The sequence below is a fragment of the Malaclemys terrapin genome, chromosome 16 (assembly GCF_027887155.1).
Source record: "Malaclemys terrapin pileata isolate rMalTer1 chromosome 16, rMalTer1.hap1, whole genome shotgun sequence".
In the NCBI taxonomy this organism is placed as follows: Eukaryota; Metazoa; Chordata; order Testudines; family Emydidae; genus Malaclemys; species Malaclemys terrapin.
This window is the reverse complement of record NC_071520.1, coordinates 25,180,272-25,204,344: the sequence shown is the minus strand read 5'-3', so window position 1 is coordinate 25,204,344 and position 24,073 is coordinate 25,180,272. Positions and strand designations below refer to the sequence as shown.

The window sequence follows — 24,073 nt, the reverse complement described above, 5'->3', positions numbered from 1 at the left end:
GCCGCTGGCCCCGCTCAGCCCGCTGCCGGCTGAGTGAACGGAACCCCAGGCCGGCAGGAGGCGGGGAGCGCAAGGTGGAAGTTTTGCCTAGGGCGCAAAATATCCTTGCACCGGCCCTCCTGCATGCACCCCAGGTTAAGAACCACTGCACTAAACTGAAAAGATCTGCATTTTAATTTAATTTTAAATGAAGCTTCTTAAACATTTTAAAAAATTTGTTTACTTTACATACAACAATAGTTTATAGACTTATAGAGAGAGACCTTCTAAAAATGTTAAAATGTATTACCGGCATGCAAAACCTAGAGTGAATAAATGAAGACTCGGCACACCACTTCTGAAAGGTTGCCGACCCCTGCTCTATCTATAGGCAAACTAGGCAGCTGCCTAGGGCCCCCCCACGATAGAGGGGTGGCTGGGTCAAATTTGAGTGGCATTGTGACTCAGTGTGCAAGGTTGCAATGCCACTCACCCCAATTTGGCCCAGCAACCCCTTCATCATGACAGAGGGATGGCTGGGCCAAATCTGCTGCCCTAGGCCTATAAGAAGGGGACCATCAAACTGAAGTTTTGTCCATGGTGGCAGATTTGTCCATGGTGGCCTCTTTTGTCATTAGGATCTTCCTTTCTTCTTGCCCTTAAAATTCCTGTGACACACTGACCCTCCCTCTGGTTGACATTGGCGGGATGTGACTTCCTTAGAACCCATCCATATCTCTCTAAAAGTTTGGCAGGGGTGTATGTGTATGTCACTCATCAGCAACATGAGGTGCTTTCCCCACCGGAAACAATCAGAATGAGCAAGGATAATTAGTACCCAAAGCCCTACAAAATGTCATTTAGACATGATAATGTTCTATTGAATATGGAGCCAATGATTTTCTGCTCAAAGTAGTTACAGGCGACTCAGACATGCTGTGATTGAAATATGTTGGCTCTTTCATTTTACAAAGGTTGATGAATATGGCACACAGCAACCAATTGCCTTGTTGAAGTTGCTCTTGGAAAAAGGTTCCTTATATGACCGTGGTAAGGAGATGAATTGTAAGAGTCTTCGAGACCTTGGCTTTATTGCTGCCATGGGCAAAGCTGGAGGAGGTCGTAATGAAGTTGACCCTCGATTCATTTCACTCTTCAGTGTTTTCAATGTACCTTTTCCTTCTGAGGCATCTTTGCATTTGATTTATGCCTCCATCCTGAAAGGTCACACTGAGGTAATTTGAATTTCTTTAAAAGGCTTCATAGGATTGTTATTTAATTAGTTTTATTTTCCATGAAATTACAGAACTTGAAAGCGTTTCTTTTAATGATTTCCCATCTTCACGTTTGTGGCCAATCTTTCCCTTGCAGCTTGGTGACTCTTATTAATGGGCACTCAGATACTTTCCTGGGTCTTCATTCAAGTTGGGAGAGCCTCATGCATTTATCCAAGGGAAGAATTTGGCTCCAAATAGGGAATAACTTGCCTGGGAAGGCAAAGTGTTGTGAAGTCATAGCAAACAATAATGCCACACTTCAGATTGGCAATATTGCTATCACTCTACTAAGAGATTTTGTTAGCCACCATGGTCCTCGTCCACAGACGCACTGAAATCATGGGAGTCTTTCCGTTGACTTCAATGTAGACTTTTGGATCAGGCTCCACGTTGCTGCTGACAAACAGTTTTGCATATCATTTTCACTTCTCCACATTAATTATTCTGATTCATTTTAGAACCTTATACGCTTTTCTCTTCTCCTTTCCCTCCTCTTTCCTTTCTCCCTGTAGTGGGCTTTTTAAATGTGTTTATTGGTCTTCAAATAGTTATTAAAATCAGAAAAGAAAACCCACCCTGAAATTCTCTATAAAGTAAGTGTTTTTTTGTAGCTGCTCAAAGAATGTTGCTAGTAAAAAATTAGTAAAGAGTGATCATCTTGTGCTGAATTGATACATATTGGGCAATAGACTTTTAAGCCAGAAGATAATTTGTAAATTGATGGTTTTCATAGCTGTCTATAGCCAGTTACTGTAAATGTACAAAGATCTACAAAATATTGACTTGAAAACAAACACAGAAAATTAAATATAATGCATTAAACTGCATCACTGAGCACATGAAATTGCAATTTTATATATGAGAATATTATTTATTATCCGTATTGCGATAGTGCCTAGGAGCACCAGTCATCGGACCAGAACCCCATTGTGCTAGGTGCTGTACAAACACAGAACAAAAAGATGGTCCCTGCACCAAAGAGTTTACAATCTAAATAATAAAATAGCTAGACTAAATGTCAGATGCACACGTTACATTATACACTGAATTTCTGAAGAACATTTTATCTTGCACTGATTTATTTTTAATCTATCAAGTAGGGGTAGAAAAGTAGGAAAGTGAAGTATGTTTGATGAAACACATTTCTCCCCGATCAGTTTCGTGAAGAAGTCTTGCCTTTCTCATGTTTGCAGATTTTTAATGACTCTATAGCAGCGATCGCTGACAAGATGACGTTCTGTACTTTGGAACTTTATAAAGCGATTGTCCGGGATCTACCCCCAACTCCTTCCAAATTCCATTATATTTTTAATCTGCGTGATCTCTCCAGGGTCTACAATGGACTTGTTCTTACAACCCCAGAGCGGTAAGTGGAGAAAAAATGTTTAGAAATATTGACTTCACTGGAACTACACTCATTTATGATCTGGCCCAGTGGGAGGCAGTTTTGCTATCTGGAAAACACCCACATGTAGCAGTCACATAAATAGGAGATAATAAGGGGTAGCTTTTCTCCTGCAGCTGAGCTGTGCTTTGCTCAGGAGAGTTGGGCATCAGGGAGTCAGATACAGCTTCCTGAGAGTAAGGGGGTGTCTGGACCATTCTCAGCTGTTGTGTGAGTTAGAGAGGTTTAGGAGCTTCTCTGATTTACTTCCAGCAGCATATAGTCCCTAAGAAACTGCATGCCATCTGAGGATCACTGTGCTCTGATACACCACTTTCTTTTCCTGACACACCCTCCATGCCAGGGTAAGGGGGGCACTTGGTCAGGAGTCTGTTCTGCCAGCTTTACCCCAGCAGAGAGTTCTTCGCTCTAGCATAATTCTCAGCTGTTCAATTATGACCTGTTTAAGACTGACATTTAAGTCAACCCATGTCAATATGTCTTTGCCTATCTGTAATGGCATAGGTTATGGATGCTGTGCCAATACTTACTTTCAGCTACCCGGCTTCTTTGATCTTAATTTTGATTGCAATGCCTTGTTCTTATTTCAAGTTGCATCCTATTGCTTTGAGTAAATTAATGGTTTATCTTGTTATCCACCTGACCTCCAGGTTGCATAGTACACGGCAGTACTAATGAAGTCAGTAACAAATGTCTGTAAAGCATCTTTGAATATCATTGACTATTTTTTCTTGTGTCCCATTAAGTGTTGTGGCCTTTTCTTTAATAATTAAGGCTCTGATTCAGCAGTCCAACACAGTTCAGCAAAGTACTTAAGCACAAAACTTTAGGCCTGTACTTCAGTCAGTGGGGTTTAAGCACATACATGTGCTTAAGTGATTTGTTGACTAGGACAAATTGCATATGATTAAATGTTTTGCTGAATTGGGACCTAAATGGGAACTTTTTATAACCAAATTAAGCAGTACTTTTGCCTGAACAGCATTGCTGAGAATGAAGGGTAAAAGTAAAAGTATTTGATTACTGAGGTTTTAATCAAATTACATTGAGGATAAAATTAATTAGTGATTGGGCTATGTGAAAAGCTATGTAGATCTCTTTTTTTTTTCAGGTAGGTAAAAAAAGAACCAATGCATAGATGCAGTTGTCTCTGTTTTGCCTTTCATTGTATATACATCACTTAGGGGAGTAAAGAAGTTTAGAAGATCCTGAATTGTGATATTGTTCCTGATGACAAACACTATAAAATATGATCTCTGTAGATAAAGTTACTCTTTCCAGTGAAAAAGGAAACAAGTCCTGATTTGAATACAGTCTATTAACCACATGACCGTATTTGTTGTGTCCACTGATTTGGTGCAGTCTGATACTTTAACTTCGATATAGGTTCCAAACAGTCACACAGATGGTGCGAGTCTGGAGAAATGAGTGCCTGAGAGTTTTCCATGACAGATTGATCAATGAAGTAGACAAGACACTGGTGAGTAACTTCTTTCATTTACTAGTAATCATTTATATTAATATGGGAATTAGTTTAAAATAGTAATGTTAACAACTGTTCCACTACAGTCTTGAAATCAAACTGCAGGCCTGATTCACCACTGCATCACTCCAGTTTTACACCAGTGTAATTGATTTAAACATAGCCCGCTGATGTAAAAACCATGAAAAAGGTTAGCAACTGGCTACGAAAGAATAAGTGAACAAACCCACAGACGGCCAAAAGGTCATTTAATCTGTGATTTTACTGTGACGTTACAGACTTCTGGGCATTACAGGCATTAGATATATAAAACATAGCACTGGAAAGCTGAATGAGGTGCTGCATGTGTGTTAGGCTTCTGCTGACTCCATGAACTACTCATACATCTACAAGAGGTCATCCTAGATGACCTTCTGGCCTTAAACTCTGTGACTCTATGCTTCATTGGCATGGTAACCATCATCTCAATATAGCTCTGCAGTATTGAGTCCTGAAGCTTACCAGTCCCAATCGTGAGTTTTACCTGATTAAGGGTTAGCATCAGCCCCTGAGATAAACTGGTGAAAATCAGTATTAAAAACTATAAAGTTAGGCAGGCAGCTATACACTGGCCCAATGGAAATTTTGTCTCTGCAAGGGCTGCAGGATGGGGAGCTCACAATTTCTTGTGTAATACCATAAAATATTTGAATAAGAAAAAACATTTTGATGTGCTAAATCTCCTTACACTTTGATATGTTTGCATCCAATACTATATAATGTATGTGTGTCTAAATGCATTTATATTTATATGCATACGTGTGTGCTGTATACAGTATGTGTCTACATTATGTATTACAAGAGTGAATGAACTCTTGGCGACACTGGTGGCATGACATCAGAACTAACTAGAAGAGTGAAGGATGGTATGTGATTTTACCAGAATAATGATAGTGATTTTTATAATGGGCATATTCTGCCCTCTGTTAAACTTGTGCAGCTCACTGGTCTCAGTAGTGCCTGGGCTGCTTGTATATACTGCATGGTTTTAGAGGATAAACTCACAATGCTAGTAGAGTCCGATCCGGCAAATGTTGTATTTGTGCCAGTAGCTTCATTGAAATCAATCAAATAGCTCATGGGTAAGAGTTTGCAGGATCAGGCCCTTCTAGTGTTCCTGAATTCAGAACTCCTTACATCATTTTACCTGTTTGCTCAAGGTACAAGAGCATATACAAGGCTTGATTCAAGAGCATTACAAAGATGATTTAGAGCAGGCCATGAGAGACCCTATTCTTTTTGGAGACTTCAGAATGGCACTGAATGAAGAGGAACCTCGTGTTTATGAAGACATCCAGGACTATGATGCAGCAAAAGCTCTCTTTCAGGTATAGTGTTTTAACCAGCATCTGTGTATGAGTCTGTCTGTATGAACTAATAGGGTATATCTATAAAAACCCATACTGGCCTGTGCCAACTGATTTGTACTAGCGGGGCTTGGGCTTGCGGGGCTGTTTAATTGCAATGTAGGCATTCGGGCTCAGGTTTGAAGCCTGGGCTCTAGAACCCTGTGAGGTGGGAGGTCCCAGAGCTCGGGCTCCAGCCCAATCCAAACATCTACACCGCAATTAAACAGCCCCTTAGCCCAAGCCCTCTGAGCCCGTCAGCTGGCACAGGCCAGCTTGGGTTTGTATTTGCAGTGTCGACATACCCATAGTTGACAACAGTTTGCCCTTCAGGTGGGTGTGGCTATTAACATAGATGGATGGACTAGATGACCTCTCCAGGTTCCTCACAGGCCTACATTTCTATGATTCCATGCCACCTGTGGTACATTCAGACTTCGACAATTTTCCGGACTAAAAGCTACAAAAAAGTAGTATTCACTTCATTTAATCTGTATGCTTTCTGACATTTAACTAAAACCTAAGTTGGAGACATTCTGGGCTCACATGCAGTATGTAATTCAAGTTTTATAAACATGAGTTTGGGTTGGGTTTTTTTAAGGGACGCTGTCAACAGAAAAGTCACATTTCAGTCTGAATTTTTCCCCCTTTTGTGACTAATAACAGCTGAGAGTACTCAAACTGAAAAGGATTAGTTTCAGAGTAGCAGCCGTGTTAGTCTGTATCCGCCAAAAGAAGAACAGGAGTACTTGTGGCACCTTAGAGACTAACAAATTTATTAGAGCACAAGCTTTCGTGGACTACAGCCCACTTCTTCGGATGCATATCATCCGAAGAAGTGGGCTGTAGTCCACGAAAGCTTATGCTCTAATAAATTTGTTAGTCTCTAAGGTGCCACAAGTACTCCTGTTCTTCTTTTTGAAAAGGATTAGAGAGACAAAAGCATTTCCCCCTATTTTATCAGTTTGTTTACTTTGTGGATGTGAGAGTGCTTTGCATATAGTCATTTTCACTCTTTCCTCATTGAGTTGTAGTTTCCCCTGCTGTTTATGTGAGTCTTTCACATAGTGAAAGGCGAGAGAAAAACATTTTACAAATAGGAAAATATTGATTGTAAAGCAAGAAAAATTGGTAAGGGGATTCAAGGACAGGTGTAGGTAACTCAGTTTAACTCAATTTTGGATTAGATTTTAAACAGATTTATCCACGAGATTGAAACATTTCCAAAGTAAATAAATAGTGCCCATTTTTCATAATATTCCACTGCAGGCTTTTGTTTGTTCTTTGTGTGAAGTAAACTTGTTTGGAACCATTAAGGAATCTATTCACCCCTTGTTATGCACATATAGTTTCCATTGGCAGTAGGTTTGGGTATGAAATAGTAGAAATCAGTGACCATCTATCTATTCCATGGGCTGAAGAAATCCTAAATGCAAAAATCTTTTTGATAATCTACTTTTTCTCAATGTCCTTTTGTGTAATAATGCTTCTAAATAAATTATTACATTACGTTTGTTTATTAACCTTTTCGGCATTTCCCATTTCTGTTGTTAACTGTCTAACAAATTGGCTTTAAAGGAGATTCTTGAAGAGTACAATGAAGTTAATACAAAAATGAATCTGGTGCTTTTTGATGATGCTTTGGAGCATTTAACCCGCGTGCATCGCGTCATACGGATGGATCGTGGTCATGCGCTGCTCGTAGGAGTGGGAGGCTCAGGAAAACAGTCCCTGGCAAGACTGGCTGCATATACAGCTGGATGTGAGGTCTGTGGGATTGCACATTTTCACTGAAAGGGGTTGAGGACAGAAAAATGGGGGGTGGTCTCTAAATTGAGTAGAGCCTTGAAGGGGAGGTCACAGAAATTAAGCCTGATGCAGACAATGAGGGGAAATGAGTGAAATCAAAATCAGGGTAATAGCTGCTCTCTGGAGAGATTGAAAGGGGTGAGGTGAGCATTCGGAGGCTGGAGATAGGAGGTTACAGTGATTTGGCATGGAAGATTATGAGGTCTTGTTTGTGGTTGGGAGCAGAGAGTACAGGGTGGGTTTTGGAGATCTAAGTGAAAAATCAGTAGCCTTTAACTACTACTGTTGTTATTTATCAGTAGTTCTCAGAGGTACCAGCAAGGCCTCATTGTGCCCAGTGATGTACAAACATCTAAATAAGATGGTGGGGAAACAAAGGAAAGGGAGAAGTCCAAAATGATTTTGAGGTTCCAAGCCTGGAGGATTATGGGAATGGAATAGTTTAAAGAGAATACAGAGGAGTAAATATTTTGTCACCATTTTACTTTCACATTATATGTTTACTAGTTATAGGACCAAACCAGAACCCTGGGGAAGTTGAGTTCCAGATTCAAAATCATGTTGTTGGCCCATCTCTACAATATTCTGTGTCTTTCAAGTGTATTTCTATGTTGCATTATTAGGTGTTTGAAATTGTTCTGAGTCGAGGATATGGAGAAAATAATTTCCGTGAAGACTTAAAAACACTGTATGTAAAGCTTGGTATTGAGAACAAGTCGATGATTTTCCTGTTTACAGATGCCCATGTGGCAGAAGAAGGTTTCCTGGAACTCATCAACAATATGTTAACTTCAGGTGATGCAGAAAGATTGATTGCTAATCCGTAAATACTTGCAATCCACAATCAAAAATGCACCTTTGCTTGAACCACCAGACAAATGTAGCTTTTAAATATTAATGTTTCCTATTCATACTGTGTTCTCTGATGCTGGAGTTCATGTTTCAGTCTGAGGGCAAAAACACTGTTTCTTTAAATATTGCCTGAAATAACCTTGGCTTTAGTTACAGCTTTTCTGCATCCCCACATGGCCATATACATATGCCTGGGTAGGTTTAGTGGGCTAGAATGGTTATTTTGCCTTGACCCAGGATTCTCAAACTGTTCCCTAATGTGGACTATATCTTAATAAAGATTGTCTCATGGACATCTTTGATCCCATTCACGATCCAGAGGGACATGTCCCCTCTCATTGGCAATTGAATAACATCCCCATGGAAACTACAGCAAGAGCTTGCATGGAAAAGTACATCTTAAGATGTATTTTTAGCATATTTTAATGCATTTAGCAGCTGAAATGAGAAGGAGAAAACACCATGTGACCATCCTCTCTCCATAGACCACCACCAAGTGCTCTGTGAACCACCAGTGCTCCACAGCCCAGTTTGAGAATCTCTATTACACAGATCACACCTACTCTCTTCCTTGTGTTCTCTTTCCTTGTCTCCCTTGTGTGTGTGTGTGTGTGTGTCTGTTTGTTTGTCTAACCCTGTCCTGATGTCTGTCTGTATCAGTTATTAAATACATAGAGTAGCCATTCGTTTGTGATAGTTAAAATGTGGATTGATTATTATATTCACTAGTTTTATGTACAAATCTGATGAAGCATGCATTTTAATTTTTCATATGCATGTGATCAAAATAATTTTAAAATATATTTTATTTTACGTTATTATAAGCACTGATAAATTACTTAGCACCTATATATTGTTTGCAGTGGTGTTGTAGCCATGTTGGTGCCAGGATATCAGAGAGACAAGGTGGGGGAGGTAATATCTTTTATTGAACCAACTTCGGTTGGTGAAAGAGACAAGCTTTTGAGCTATGATGTTTTATATGTTTGAAACCTAAACAAAAAAAGTAATTATTCCTCACAACACCCTTGTAAGATATGAAGGTACCATAATTATTGCCCTCATTTTCTAGATAGGGACACTGAAACACAGAGAGGTTAATTAAGTGATTTGTCCAGAACTCTTAAGAGTAATTTTTGCTGAGCCAATTTTAGAAGTCAGGAATTTCCTGACTTCTGGGCCCATGCTCATTCCCTACGCCATGCTGCCTTTTTGCCATACTGCCAACTTTCTGTGACTCCTCTGTCTTTATGTGATAGGAATTGTACCAGCACTTTTTCCAGACGATGAAAAAGACTCCATACTCAGTCAGATTGGAGATGAAGCTATTAAAGCTGGAATGGGACCTGCTAAAGAAAGTGTGTGGCAGTATTTTGTAAATAAGAGTGCAAACAACCTTCACATTGTACTTGGGATGTCACCAGTTGGTGATACCCTGAGAACGCGTTGCAGAAATTTCCCAGGTCTGTATATTAAATGTAACACTTTAGTGTTTAGCCCCTGTGTGCCTGTGGGATCAGGGCCGGCTCTGGCTTTTTTGCCTCCCCAGACAAAAAAGCCTCCGGCTGCCCCCCCCCCCCCCAGCACGGCAGGGGAGGGCGGCTGGAGCGCCGGGGGGAGGGCGGCGAGTCCTGGCCGGGGCTCCGCTCTCCCTGGTGGCCAGAGCGCCGGGGGGAGAGTGGCGAGTCCCGTCTGGGGCTCCGGTCTCCCCGGCGGCCAGAGCGCCGGGGAGAGGGTGGCGAGCCCCGGCCATGGCCCCGCTCTCCCCGGAGCCGGAGCACCGCGCCGCCCCCCTCCAGGTGCCGCCCCAAGCACAAGCTTGGTGGGCTGGTGCCTGGAGCCGGTCCTGTGTGGGATGCAGGTCTGCAGTTGTCTTTTATGTACAAGTTCTCCAGTGGGTGTGTGCAGATATCTGACAAACATGCAGCTAAACTGCATCAAGGCAAACATACACCATAGTGCGTTTCATTATTAAGTACTTGCAGAGTTACTTACCACACATTAAGTGGAAATTATTGACTGACATTTACAAGGTCAGTTTATATTTGGGTCAGACAGTTAATTAACTTCTTTGAGCCAGGTATGTACAGTAAATGGCCTGCCTATTTTGCAGCATTTAGTCTCTGTGTTAGAGTAACTCTCGAATTGTCTCCATCCTTTGGTTTGGTATTTACAAAGAAAAGTGGGCTTGTGAGTGGCTGTGAAAATAAGAGAAGTTTTATTGCATCCCGCACTAAAGAACAATGCACTGAGCTAGAAGAGGGGTAGACCTGGATTGGATTGTTTTATTGATAATATTCATTTGTTTTAAGGTCTTGTCAACAATACTGGTATTGACTGGTTCTTGCCCTGGCCCCCACAAGCCTTGTACGCAGTTGCCAAGTCCTTTTTAGGTAAGTAAAATGTTAGGGATTTTTAACCTTCAAACTCATGGTGTATCCAGTGGTATCAAGAAACACACTCCTTACTTTAAGATATTGTAAGGCTCTTTATTTGCTCTTACATTAAGGATGCTTCTTGGGTCTAAACTAACGGTGTAACGACTAAAAAACATTCAAAAATGATTACTGAGATATCATAGAATATCAGGGTTGGAAGAGACCTCAGGAAGTCATCTAGTCCAACCCCCTGCTCAAAACAGGACCAATCCCCAACTAAATCATCCCAGCCAAGGCTTTGTCAAGCCTGACCTTAAAAACCTCTAAGGAAGGAGATTCCACCCCCACCCCCCAGATAACCCATTTCTTTGCTTCACCACCCTCCTGGTGAAAAAGTTTTTCCTAATATCCAACCTAAACCTCCCCCACTGCAACTTGAGACCATTACTCCTTGTTCTGTCATCTGCTACCACTGAGAACAGTCTAGATCCATCCTCTTTGGAATTCCCTTTCAGGTAGTTGAAAGCAGCTATCAAATCCCCCCTCATTCTTCTCTTCTGCAGACTAAATAATCCCAGTTCCCTCAGCCTCGCCTCATAAATCATGCACTCCAGCCTCCTAATCATTTTTGTTGCACTCCGCTGGACTCTTTCCAATTTTTCCACATCCTTCTTGTAGTGTGGGGCCCAAAACTGGACACAGTACTCCAGATGAGGCCTCACCAATGTCGAATAGAGGGGAACGATCACGTCCCTTGATCTGCTGGCAATGCTCCTACTTATACAGCCCAAAACGCTGTTAGCCTTCTTGGCAACAAGGGCACACTGTTGACTCATAAAAGCGCAGGTGTCTGAGCTGAGCGTTAGCTGCTTACAGTTGCTCAGACTGTATAAATCCTGACAGGTGTGAAATCCTCCCTTCTCAGACTATAGGTTTTTTAATATGTTGCTTCCCCAAATATATTTTTAAATTTGCTAAAATTCAAATTGAAACAACAAAGCTGACGGGTCTGCATTTCCAAGAAGTTAGATCATCTTCTGGCCAGGTAAGTGAAATAAAGCATCCTCACAAACATTAGCAGGATGTTTGCAGTCCTCTGCACGAGGTTCAGTACTAATGAGCAGGTTTTCACTTCAAGACAGATCCCTTTCGGGGTTCTTAAATGAATGTGGTTTAGAGGTTGAGGATGGGATTTTGAGAAGCACGGATTCTGGACTTGCTCTCTGGAGGCACTTAAGCCCTTCTGAAAATCCCACCCAGAGGCAGTAAAAAGTAACAGATACACAAGGGATTACAGGAGCTGGCAGCAAGGAGAATGGAAAAGGTCTTGGGAGCTTTAGTTATGAAACAGTATCACTCTCACTCCTTGCTGCTAAGAAGGTAGACATCAAAGGTCTGATGTATCTAAACAGCTCTCAAGTCATTCCAGCTTCCCATAAGGGGTCCATAAGAAGTGTTTGATTCTTAAACTTGCACAGATCCTGTTTTTTAAACCTCTGCAGATCTGGTTGTGTTGGTCTTGAACTGCAGTGGACTATCTGCTCTAATCTTACACTCTCAAATCTACAACTTCTTGTCCTTTGTTGTTTAGATAGTGAGTTGAGTTAGGCTAGAAAAGAATTGATGGCTGGAAAATAGTACATTGTACTATAATGCAAATACCTGAGCTCAATCTGACAGTGGGTGCTTATATCTCAGACCCCACAAAACTCAAATTTGCGGCCTTCTTCAAAGGGTGTGGGGGTGTGCAGGGAAAGAACATTTTTAAAATATACTGGTAAAGTTAAGAGAGAACTCCCAAGCCTAGAGGCAGCATGGTTTAGTGCTCTGAGCAGACCAGCTGTTAGGACTCCTGGGTTCTATTCTTAACTCTGCAACTGACTTTTCTTTGTCCAGGGGCAAGTCATTTAACTTCTCTGTGCCTTAGTTTCCCTATCTGTAAAATGGGGATAAATGAAACTTAGCATCCTTTTAAATGGCTTTGAGATATTTTATTTTTCATCTCCTCTTTTCAGGGGAAAATCCACTGATCCCGGCAGAGCACACAGAGTTCGTGATTGAGCACATAGTCATGGTGCACGAATCTGTAGGGAATTTCAGTAAAAAATTCCTACAAAAGCTGAGACGCAGCAACTATGTTACGCCAAAGAATTATCTTGATTTCATTAATACTTACTCAAAATTGCTGGAAGAGAAAAATCAGTTCATTTTAGGTAAGGTTTTCTCTTTTTAAGACTGTATGTGATTGAAATGTTTTAAACAGACTCATTTTGCTCGGCAAATCTGTGCAAAAGCAATTAAATAAATACAACCCAAATACCCTCAAATGAATGTTACCTGAATAATGGGCTATGCCCTGAGTGACACTTTTTCTTTATCTGGACCCAAGCCTGAACCTCCTATCCAAACATCCCTGAGCTTTGGGAGAGTCTGGGTATGGATTTGAACTTGGTATCTCAGACTCAGCTCAGGGTTTTATAGAGATGCCTGAGTGACATGTGCTTTGTTCCTCTTGGAATAGTTAGCTGTATTCTGATGGATACTGAAATGTGCCTAGTGCGTTGAAATGTGATTGACGTACAGTCAGAGCTGGTCTTCTGCAGAAGCACAGAAAATGTGCCACAGGAGGAGAGGGGACATGGTTTAGCCAAGTTCTGCAACTCCTGAGCCGATGCTCAGGGGAAAACTCTCTTGTGGGACTCTGTTTTACGCTCTCAACAAGAGGATGGACCAAGGAGCCTGGGCTCTTTGGAGCTCCATAATAACTTGTGACCCTGCAAAAAAGCAAGGGAGGCCTGCTCCAGTTTTAAGAAAAGGACTGATTTCTTTGCCTACAGAACAGGCCACGTTAAATAATGGTGTCTGACACTGTATGATAGCTCCATTAATCACTAATATTTCTCCCTCTTTTTCACTAAGCACAATGCAAACGTCTGGAAGGAGGATTAGCTAAACTGAAGGAAGCTACTGTTCAGCTGGATGAACTAAATGAGAAACTTGCAGAGCAGAAGATTGTATTAGCTGAAAAATCAGCTGCCTGTGAGGCCTTGTTACAAGAGATAGCAACCAACACAGCAATAGGCAAGTACTTAAAACTCCTGTCATATCCCACAAGCTAAGCTGGGTTGGGTCAGGTCAGTATTAGGCTGGGAGATTCTTAAAGAACACAGGTGTTGATGATTCAATAGGTGGTACTCTTGTTCTGTCAGTACTGACCTAAGGTTCCACCATGGTATCATTAATGGTCATATAGTACTTAGCACAAGAGTAGGACTGTTGACCTTTGTTTTCTGACCAAATTCCAACCTGTACAATTGCAATCTGCCTATAGTAACGTCCATTGCAGTTTCAAGTAGATACAGTGTTCTTCTTCACATCCCATCCCAAACTGTTGAGGAGCAAATTATGAGAGAAGACACTAGCAGCAAGGGAAGTTTTGTGAGCCAAAGGCATGGTAACATGTGGGAAGGCAATGGGAGTGAATGTGCCAGGGATCAGAAGGGGATTTGTGAGCTGTTTCCCCTCTGAAAGAGGAGACACAAACAGGAAGAAGAGAGTAGAAAAGGAGATTGTGTTCTGTTGTTCTTAGCATTCCAGAACTTATCTGTGATGGGAAGAGTACTGTGCATAGCAGTGACCTAGCACCAAATGAGTTAATAGTGATCTAGAGATCGTGGTAGTTTCTGATTTTAGGCCATGAGCACTTTTACTGGTTTGTTAGCTAGATACAAAGCTTAGTAAGCCATTTACTATATACTGCCTTTCGCACTTTTTAGCTGAGGAGAAGAAAAAATTGGCTGAAGAAAAAGCGGTGGAGATAGAAGAACAGAATAAGGTCATTGCTGTGGAAAAGAAGGATGCTGAGACGTCCCTGGCGGAGGCCATGCCTATTTTAGAAGCTGCTAAACTGGAGCTGCAGAAGCTTGACAAGTCTGATGTCACAGAGATTAGGTGATTAATTCTGATTTGTAATAGCATAAACTCTTAGAAATTCATTTCCATGGTGCCTTTGCTGTAGTCTAAGTACCTGACAAGCACCAGCACCCTCAGCCTCACACACCCCTCTGAGGTAAGGAAGCATGATCATCCCTAGTAGACAGATGTGGGGATTGAGGATAGAGAGGTCAAGGTCTCAGAGGAAGTCTGAGGCAGAGCTTGGGGATCTCCAAGTCCCGTGGGTCAACCACAGGCCTGTCCTTCCTTCCAGGAAAGCAATCCAATATTTGATGTCTTTCTAATTATTCTGTAATACATTTCTGCCACCCTGAGTACTACTGAAATGTCTGTGGGGGTCATTCAAGCAGTAGCTATCCTAGCCCTTTCATTCTGGGGTGGTGATTTTATTCTGCACTAGATGTGGGATACACAGCACTTGTGTTTCAAAGATGTTTGATGGTATGAATGTGTGTTTCTCTTTTTATATACCTTCCTCTTTTTGTGTTTTAATAATAGCTCTTGTAAAGGTGGCTTTAAAGCTATACCCAACCTTCAGCTCCCCTCAAAATTCTGCCATTCCTGCTCCCTTCAGACTCTTCCAGTCCCCACCACACTTCTTGATCGTCCTCCTCCCACTAGGCCTCTAGACACTCTTCCTCCCTGTTCCCCTTGCAATGGGCAACTTGACCTTCCTCTTCCATTCAATGGAGTTATGCTGATTTACACCAATGGAGCTTCCGGCTGTAGTTACACACCATTGCATTCCACCAAGCCTGGAGCAGGCAGGAATGCAGGGCTCAGGAGTCACTCAAGCAGGAGGGGTCCCATAGTAGCAGCCATCCCCAGGCATTGCTCAGATAACTTCTTGTTTCTTCCTGGTTTATATAGAGCTCCTCAGCCAATAAGGGGTGCTGGATGTTTCCCCCAGTTGGGAGCTTCAGGGTTGGGGCCCTCTGCGAGCTAGCACTCACTGGTTCCTTTTCTCTGCTTGTTTAGGTGAGCTGCTGCGGGGTGGCTGTGGCCTGATGCTGCCTGTGGGTTCAAGGCCTGTCATCCCTCACAGTTGTTAAATAATGTTAAATAGGAAAGCATGCTTACGTTTAATCACCTAGTATGATAAAGACCTTTAAACAGGAGATAGATGAGTATCCAGAAGAAAATATTGTATGATGGGATAGAACTGGCAATTCAAAGGAAAGATCAGAGTATCAGACTTTGATGGGTTTCTTCTCACCTTTCCATCCGAAAATCTCCTTTGTTCCCCTAGTAGATTACACTAGTTTAGCCAAGGGTCCTGAGGATTATTTCCAAAACCAGCTCAGTATGGCTGCTGCCAGTGTTCTGTCGCTGTTATTGCAGGCTGATGCAGCTTTAAGCTCCAGTAAAAACATGGTTAAGGGTTTTATTTCTCTGATGGTTGAACTCCTTTAGAAACCTTGAGAACGTTGTTGTATGAATGTAATATTTAGTTTTTAGCCCTCTGTTTATAAATCTTTCCTTGTTTGGATTGGATTGTATTTCTCACTTGGATGAGGAGGTATCTTAGGGAATTGCTATCTTACAGCACCCCCTGCACTAAATACCACTGGTTGGGAAAAAAGCTCTTCCAATAAGAGTTATGTATTTATAGCATCATGCACTTTGTCTCTTTCCCTTCCCCATGTTTATTTTCTAGATCCTTTGCTAAGCCCCCTAAACAGGTGCAGACTGTTTGTGAATGTATCCTCATAATGAGAGGATACAAAGAATTAAACTGGAAGATGGCCAAAGGAATGATGTCTGACCCAAATTTCCTGCGATCCCTAATGGAGATAGATTTTGATGGAATTACTCAGACCCAAGTTAAATCCGTCCGAGGTAAATTGTTTAGCTGAATGAACCAGGCACTTGGAAGTGAATGTAGAGTTTTATTAATATCATTTCAGATGTTAGCTGCTATGCTGGATGCTTTCTTCTCTTTGGGGAAATTCACCGTGGTGCCGAGGGCAAACATGAGGGCTCTGCCCAACTTGCTTTTCCCTGTCGGCTTAACCAGGACTTTCCTGGCACAAAGGCCTTGTGCTTGCTCTCTGCACAGGGTTATGCCTTAACTTGCATTGTAATCTTGTGTGACTTTTGCTTAGAGGAGGTTAGACATAAACTGAACAGTTGAGCAGGGCCTCTGTTTGTTTTTTAGCTACTTTGAAAGTATAATTGTCACATCATCTTCACAACGAACGTTAAAGATACAACACAAGTGTGTCACGGAAAGGCAGTGGGCTGCAACTCAGACTAATCGGATCAAATTCTGCTCATGCTTACACCAATGTAAATCTAGTGTAACTCCACTGGAGTTACTCTGGGGCAGTGAGAGGAGAATTTGGTCCATTGAGCATAATAACCTTTGACTGCCACCTAGGAAGCAAAGGGCTCGATCCTGAGAAATGCTGAGCAATCCCTGCGAAGTGCTGATCTCACTCAGCTTCCCTTGGAGTCATCTGGCCTAAAGTCCTTGAATAGCTGACAATAGCTTGCTTGTTTTATTATTGTCCGGCAGCATAACCTTATACTGTACAGTTGTTTTGCATTGGTTATCACATCCTTGTTCCAATACATACCACAGAACTAGAGAGCTAGTTGAGATTTGATTAACAAGGAAAGCTATTGCTCTTGTGATTTATGCATTGTTATTAAACTGACTTGCAGTGTTTTTGTGTGTTAACATTTAGCTCTGTTAAAGAATCTGAACACGACATTTGAAGAAATGGAAGCTGTGAGCAGAGCAGGATTGGGAATGTTAAAATTTGTCGATGCAGTAATGAGTTACTGTGACGTAGCTAAGGAAATCAGGCCAAAGAGAGAAAAGGTACACTGTGAAAATGTGAACATAAAGGACTATGAAGAGTATTTGTTGCTACAAAAATAACACTTGGCAATTCTATGTACTGCAGTGTTTCTCCTCTTCAAAGTGTTAACAACCATGAAAGTGGTGTTTGCTAGAACCATTGTAATACTAATACCTAGCTCTTATATAGTGCTTTTCCTCAGAAGACCTCAAAGCACTTTACAAAGCCAAGCTTTCAATTGCAAGCTGCTGTTTTAATTGTATTATAGGTCTGTGATACCAGTTTCCATTTGCATTAAAGCATGAAGTAAAAGGAAAAGTTTTGTAATTTGATATTGGGGGAAGGCGGGAAACGGGGATGAAAGTTATAGGTGCCTACTGAAAACTCACTTAAAATAATACCCATGGCATTTGAGCATAGAAGGACTCAGTGGTACAGTATGTCAAATCCATTTATCTGGTTTAAGCAGGAAACATTTTTATGGCCTGTTTAAAAAGGACTAGCAATGTAATTCTTTTATAAAATGAAAGTGTAAATCCTATCAATATTACTAGGAAACATCTCTGGTCACTAAGGAAGGTTTTTTGCTTGCCACTTGCCAATGGGCAAGTGCATTTGTCAAGTCCTGGCTCTAAATGTTTTATTAGGCCTTAATCCCTTTTTTCTTAGGCAGCCAGTACTCTTATGGATGTCAGTGGGACTGGTCATGTGCTTAAGTACCTGGCTAGATCAGGGCTAAGAGTTTTGTCTGTGTCAGGACTGCAGAATCAGACCATATTATGCGTGTATGGGGTGAGAGGAGTTGGGTGAAAAACAGTGCCTATTTTTTCTTCTTATACTATTTATTACCAGATTGTCTTAAACATATATGAACTAGCCAACTGAAGGTTGAAAACCAATGATTTTGCACCAAAAAATAAAACTCCTCTTTCCTCTGACACGACACATGATGTCTTTCATAATGTAGGTGGCTAGACTGGAACGGAACTACTACTTAAGTAAACGTGATCTGGAAAAGATACAGACAGAGCTGGCGACAATTCAGAGGGAGCTCAAAGCTTTGGGAGATAAGTATGAAGCTGCAATAAGGGAAAAACAACAATTACAAGAAGAAGCAGAGATCATGGAAAGGAGACTTATCGCTGCTGACAAGCTCATCTCTGGCTTGGGATCTGAAAATATAAGGTTAAGTCTAGTGCCAGAAGAGAGATTTTGTGCATTAAAATGTAAACTTAGAGACCATGCATAAAATTTTCAAAAGCACCTAAGTGATGTAGGAGTTTGTCCCGTTTTCAAAAGTGACTTAGGCACTTAGGAGCCTAAGTTTCAATGAAAGTCACTTTTGAAAATGGGAATTAGAATTATAGAAGATTAGGATTGGAAGAGACCTCAGAGGTCATCTAGTCCAACCCCCTGCTCAGAGCAGGACCAACCCCAACTAAATCATCCCAGCCAGGGCTTTGGCAAGTTGGGCCTTAAAAACCTCTGAGGATGAAGATTCCACCACCTCCCTCAGTGCTTTTGAAAATTGCACCCTGTGTGTTTTGTTTGTTTCTGTGAAGCAACTAACATACTTTGGCTACTGAAAAATAATAAAAACAAATAATATGATTTTTCAATCCAGAAGTCTTTACTGGGCATACTTGAGACTCACACTTTTAAACTGAAAAGCAAAAAAGCAAAATGTAGCTGCAGTTAAGTACTGCTTAAATGCATGACGCAAATCCACTTGTTTTAGGGTATGTCTACACTACGAAATTAGTTCGAATTTATAGAAGCCGGTTTTATTGAAATCGGTTGTATACAGCCGATTGTGTATGTCCACACAATAAAATGCTCTAGGTGCTCTAGTCGGCAGACCGCGTCCACAGTACGAGGCTAGCGTCGACTTCCGGAGCATTGCACTATGGGTAGCTATCCCACAGCTATCCCACAGTTCCCGCAGTCTCCGCCGCCCCTTGGAATTCTGGGTTGAGATCCCAATGCCCGGATGATGCAAAACAGTGTCGCGGGCGGTTCTGGGTACATGTCGTCAGGCCCCTCCCTCCCCCGTCACAGCAACGGCAGACAATAGATTCGCGCCTTTTTATCTGGGTTACCTGGGTTACCTGTGCAGACAACATGGAGCCCGCTCAGCACAGCTGAGCTCACCGTCACCATATGTCCTCTTGGTGCCGGCAGACGTGGGACTGCATTGCTACACAGCAGCAGCTGCTAACTGCCTTTTGGCGGTAGACGGTGCAGTAGACTGGTAGCCTTCATCGGCGATCTGGGTGCTGGCAGCCGTGGGGCTTGCCTTTTGGCAGTAAATGGTGTATTATGACTGTTAGCCGGCCTATTACAAGTCGGGTCATCGCACATTAGCAGAGTCTTCCCTGAGCAGCAGCTCGTGCAATAGGCCTGAAGACCATCGTCATACACCGCCCCGTATTTGCTGCCAAGCACCCAGAAAGATGCCGAGGGCTATCAGTCACGCTGCACCGTCGTCTTAAGATGTAAAAAAATAGATTTTCTCTGTATTCATTTGCTTCCCCCTCCCTCGGTCAAATCAACGGCCTGCTAAACCCAGGGTTTTCAGTTTAATCTTTGGGGGGGACCAGTCTGTGACAGTTGTTTGTGTCTCTCCCTGATGCACAGCCACCGTTCTTTATTTTAATTCCCTGTGCCTGTACGCCATGTCGTCACTCGGCCCCCCTCCCTCCTTCCCCTAGGCCGTCAGATACTACGTTTGCGCCACAGCTCGAGCCGAGAAGCGGTTCGCGCCTTTTCTTTGAATTCTGGGTTGAGATCCCAATGCCCGGATGATGCAAAACAGTGTCGCGGGCGGTTCTGGGTACATGTCGTCAGGCCCCTCCCCCCTCGTCACAGCAACGGCAGACAATAGATTCGCGCCTTTTTACCTGGGTTACCTGTGCAGACAACATACCACGGCAAGCATGGAGCCCGCTCAGCTCAGCTGAGCTCACCGTCACCATATGTCCTCTGGGTGTCGGCAGACGTGGGACTGCATTGCTACACAGCAGCAGCTGCTAACTGCCTTTTGGCGGTAGACGGTGTAGCATGAGTGATAGTCGTGGGGCTGGCAGCCGTAGGGCTGCATTGCACCAGCCCCTTGCAGGCGATGGTATATTATGACTGGTACCCGTCGTCGTCATACTGGTATGGCTGTCAATCATGGCCACCTGGGCAGACATGCTACTGTTTTGATGATGACGGTTACCAGTCATAATATACTATTTTCTGCCAATTGCCCAATATTGTCTGCTAAGCACCCAGAAGAGGCCGAGGGCGATGCTGGGTGCTGGCGGACGTGGGGCTGGCAGACGTGGGGCTGCATTGCTACACAGCAGCAGCCCCTTGCCTTTTGGCAGATGATGGTATATTATGATTGGTACCCATCATCATCATACTGGTATGGCTGTCACTCATGCTGCAGCGTCGGCTGCCACCTTAAGATGTAAAAAATAGATTTGTTCTGTGTTCATTTGCTTCCCCTTCCTCCGTGAAATCAACGGCCTGCTAAGCCCAGGGTTTCCAGTTTAATCTTTGGGGGGGCCATTCTGTGTGACAGTTGTTTGTGTTTCTCCCTGTTCCTGTACCTGTACGCCATGTCGTCACTCGGCCCTCCCTCCCTCCCTCCCGCCCTCCTTCTCCTGGTCCATCAGATACTACTTTCGCGCCTTTTTTCTGACCAGGCGCCATAGCTAGCACTGGGATCATGGAGCCCGCTCAGATCACCGCGGCAATTATGAGCACTATGAACACCACGCGCATTGTCCTGGAGTATATGCAGAGCCAGAACATGCCAAGGCGAAACCCGGACCAGGCGAGGAGGCGATTGCAGCACGGCGACGAGAGTGATGAGGAAATTGACATGGCCATAGACCTCTCACAAGGCACAGGCCCCAGCAATGTGGAAATCATGGTGTCACTGGGGCAGGTTGATACCGTGGAACGCCGATTCTGGGCCCGGGAAACAAGCACAGACTGGTGGGACCGCATCGTGCTGCAGGTATGGGACGATTCCCAGTGGCTGCGAAACTTTCGCATGCGTAAGGGCACTTTCATGGAACTTTGTGACTTGCTTTCCCCTACCCTGAAACGCCAGGATACCAAGATGAGAGCAGCCCTCACAGTTGAGAAGCGAGTGGCGATAGCCCTGTGGAAGCTTGCAACGCCAGACAGCTACCGGTCAGTCGGGAATCAATTTGGAGTGGGCAAATCTACTGTGGGGGCTGCTGTGATCCAATTTGCCAGGGCAATGAAAGACCTGGTGATAGCAAGGGTAGTGACTCTGGGCAACGTGCAGTCAATAGTGGATGGTTTTGCTGAAATGGGATTCCCAAACTGTGGCGGGGCGATAGACGGAACCCATATCCCTATCTTGTCACCAGAGCACCAAGCCACCGACTACGTAAACCGCAAGGGGTACTTTTCAATGCTGCTGCAAGCCCTGGTGGATCACAAGGGACGTTTCACCAACATCAACGTGGGATGGCCGGGAAAGGTACATGATGCTCGCGTCTTCAGGAACTCTGCTCTGTTTCGAAAGCTGGAGGAAGGGACTTTCTTCCCGGACCAGAAAGTGACCATTGGGGATGTTGAAATGCCTATCGTGATCCTTGGGGACCCAGCCTACCCCTTAATGCCATGGCTCATGAAGCCGTACACAGGCAGCCTGGACAGGAGTCAGGACCTGTTCAACTACAGGCTGAGCAAGTGCCGAATGGTGGTGGAATGTGCATTTGGACGTTTAAAAGCGCGCTGGCGCAGCTTACTGACTCGCTCAGACCTCAGCGAAAAGAATATCCCCATTGTTATTGCTGCTTGCTGTGCGCTCCACAATATCTGTGAGAGTAAGGGGGAGACCTTTATGGCGGGGTGGGAGGTTGAGGCAACTCGCCTGGCCGCTGATTACGCGCAGCCAGACACCAGGGCGGTTAGAGGAGCACAGCAGGGCGCGGTGCGCATCAGAGAAGCTTTGAAAACGAGTTTTGTGACTGGCCAGGCTACTGTGTGAAACTTCTGTTTGTTTCTCCTTGATGAACCCTCCAACCCCCCCCCCCCCGACCCGGTTCACTCTACTTCCCTGTAAACCAACCAACCACCCCACCCCACCCTCCCCTCCCCCTTGCAGAGGCAATAAAGTCATTGTTTTTTCACATTCATGCATTCTTTATTAGTTCCTTACAGAGGTAGGGGGATAATTGCCAAGGTAGCTGGGATGGGTGGGGGAGGAGGGATGGAAAAGGACACACTGCATTTTAAAACTTTAACTCTTATTGAAGCCCAGCCTTCTGATGCTTGGGCGATCATCTGGGGTGGAGTGACTGGGTGGACGGAGGCCCCCCCACCGTGTTCTTGGGCGTCTGGGTGAGGAGGCTATGGAACTTGGGGAGGAGGGCTGTTGGTTACACAGGGGCTGTAGCGGCGGTCTCTGCTCCTGCTGCCTTTCCTGCAACTCAACCATACGCTCGAGCATATCAGTTTGATGCTCCAGCAGACGGAGCATTGCCTCTTGCCGTCTGTCTGCAAGCTGACGCCACCTATCGTCTTCAGCCCGCCACCTCTCCTCTCGTTCATGTTGGGCTTTTCTCATCTCCGACATTGACTGCCTCCACGCATTCTGCTGTGCTCTATCAGCCTGGGCGGACATCTGCAGCTCCGTGAACATCTCGTCCCTCGTCTTACGTTTTCTCTTTCTAATGTTCACAAGCCTCTGCGAAGGAGAAACATTTGCAGCTGGTGGAGGAGAAGGGAGAGGTGGTTAAAAAAGACACATTTTAGGGAACAATGGGTACAGTCTTTCATTACAAGGTCGCATATTTCGGCTTGCAGGCAGCCATCGTAGGCCACAGTGTTTTGGCTTTTTTAACCTTCTTAACATGCGGGAAAGATTGCAAACAGCAGCGCATTTCCCATATCAAGGATGAATTGGGTTGTCCATTTAAAATGGGGTTTCAATGTAAAAGGAGGGGGCTGCGGTTTCCCGGTTAACATGCGGCACAAACACAAGTAAACCACCCCCCCACACACGATTCTCTGGGATGATCACTTCACCCCTCCCCCCCACCGCGTGGTTAACAGCGGGGAACATTTCTGGTCAGAATAGCAGGAACGGGCGCCTCTGAATGTCCCCCTTAATAAAATCACCCCATTTCAACCAGGAGAGCTTTCTGGAGATGTCCCTGGAGGATTTCCGCTCCATCCCCATACACGTTAACAGACTTTTCCAGTAGATGTACTGGCCGCGATTGCCAGGGCAAATTAATCATTAAACACGCTTGCTTTTTTTTTGTAATGTTTACAAATAGTTACAAAGTTACACTCACCAGAGGTCTCCTGTGTGCCCTGAGGGTCTTGGGTGAGTTCGGGGGTTACTGGTTCCAGGTCCAGGGTCACAAACATATCCTGGCTGTTGGGGAAACCGGTTTCTCCGCTTCCTTGCTGCTGTGAGCTACCTACAGTACCTCCATCGTCATCTTCCTCGTTCCCCGAACCGTCTTCTCTGTGTGTTTCTCCAGTGAGAGAGTCATAGCACACGGTTGGGGTAGTGGTGGCTGCACCCCCTAGGATCGCATGCAGCTCCGCGTAGTAGCGGCAAGTTTGCGGCTCTGCCCCGGACCTTCCGTTTGCTTCTCTGGCTTTGTGGTAGGCTTGCCGTAGCTCCTTAATTTTCACGCGGCACTGCTGTGTGTCCCTGTTATGGCCTCGGTCCTTCATGGCCTTGGAGATCTTTTCTAA

The 24,073-nt window shown here is 43.9% G+C and overlaps 1 protein-coding gene across 1 annotated transcript in view; it reads left to right on the top strand.

Annotated features, from left to right (window-relative positions):
- DNAH10 (dynein axonemal heavy chain 10) overlaps positions 1-24,073 on the top strand; it is a 108,947-nt gene that overhangs the window by 61,768 nt on the left and 23,106 nt on the right. Inside the window, exons 47-60 of the mRNA XM_054006739.1 lie at positions 954-1,214; positions 2,450-2,622; positions 4,048-4,141; positions 5,344-5,511; positions 7,108-7,296; positions 7,962-8,133; positions 9,450-9,653; positions 10,503-10,583; positions 12,584-12,781; positions 13,488-13,649; positions 14,345-14,519; positions 16,180-16,361; positions 17,213-17,349; positions 18,297-18,514. Of these exons, the coding sequence (XP_053862714.1) occupies positions 954-1,214; positions 2,450-2,622; positions 4,048-4,141; positions 5,344-5,511; positions 7,108-7,296; positions 7,962-8,133; positions 9,450-9,653; positions 10,503-10,583; positions 12,584-12,781; positions 13,488-13,649; positions 14,345-14,519; positions 16,180-16,361; positions 17,213-17,349; positions 18,297-18,514 (2,414 nt within the window). The remainder of the gene's footprint in view (positions 1-953; positions 1,215-2,449; positions 2,623-4,047; positions 4,142-5,343; positions 5,512-7,107; positions 7,297-7,961; positions 8,134-9,449; positions 9,654-10,502; positions 10,584-12,583; positions 12,782-13,487; positions 13,650-14,344; positions 14,520-16,179; positions 16,362-17,212; positions 17,350-18,296; positions 18,515-24,073) is intronic.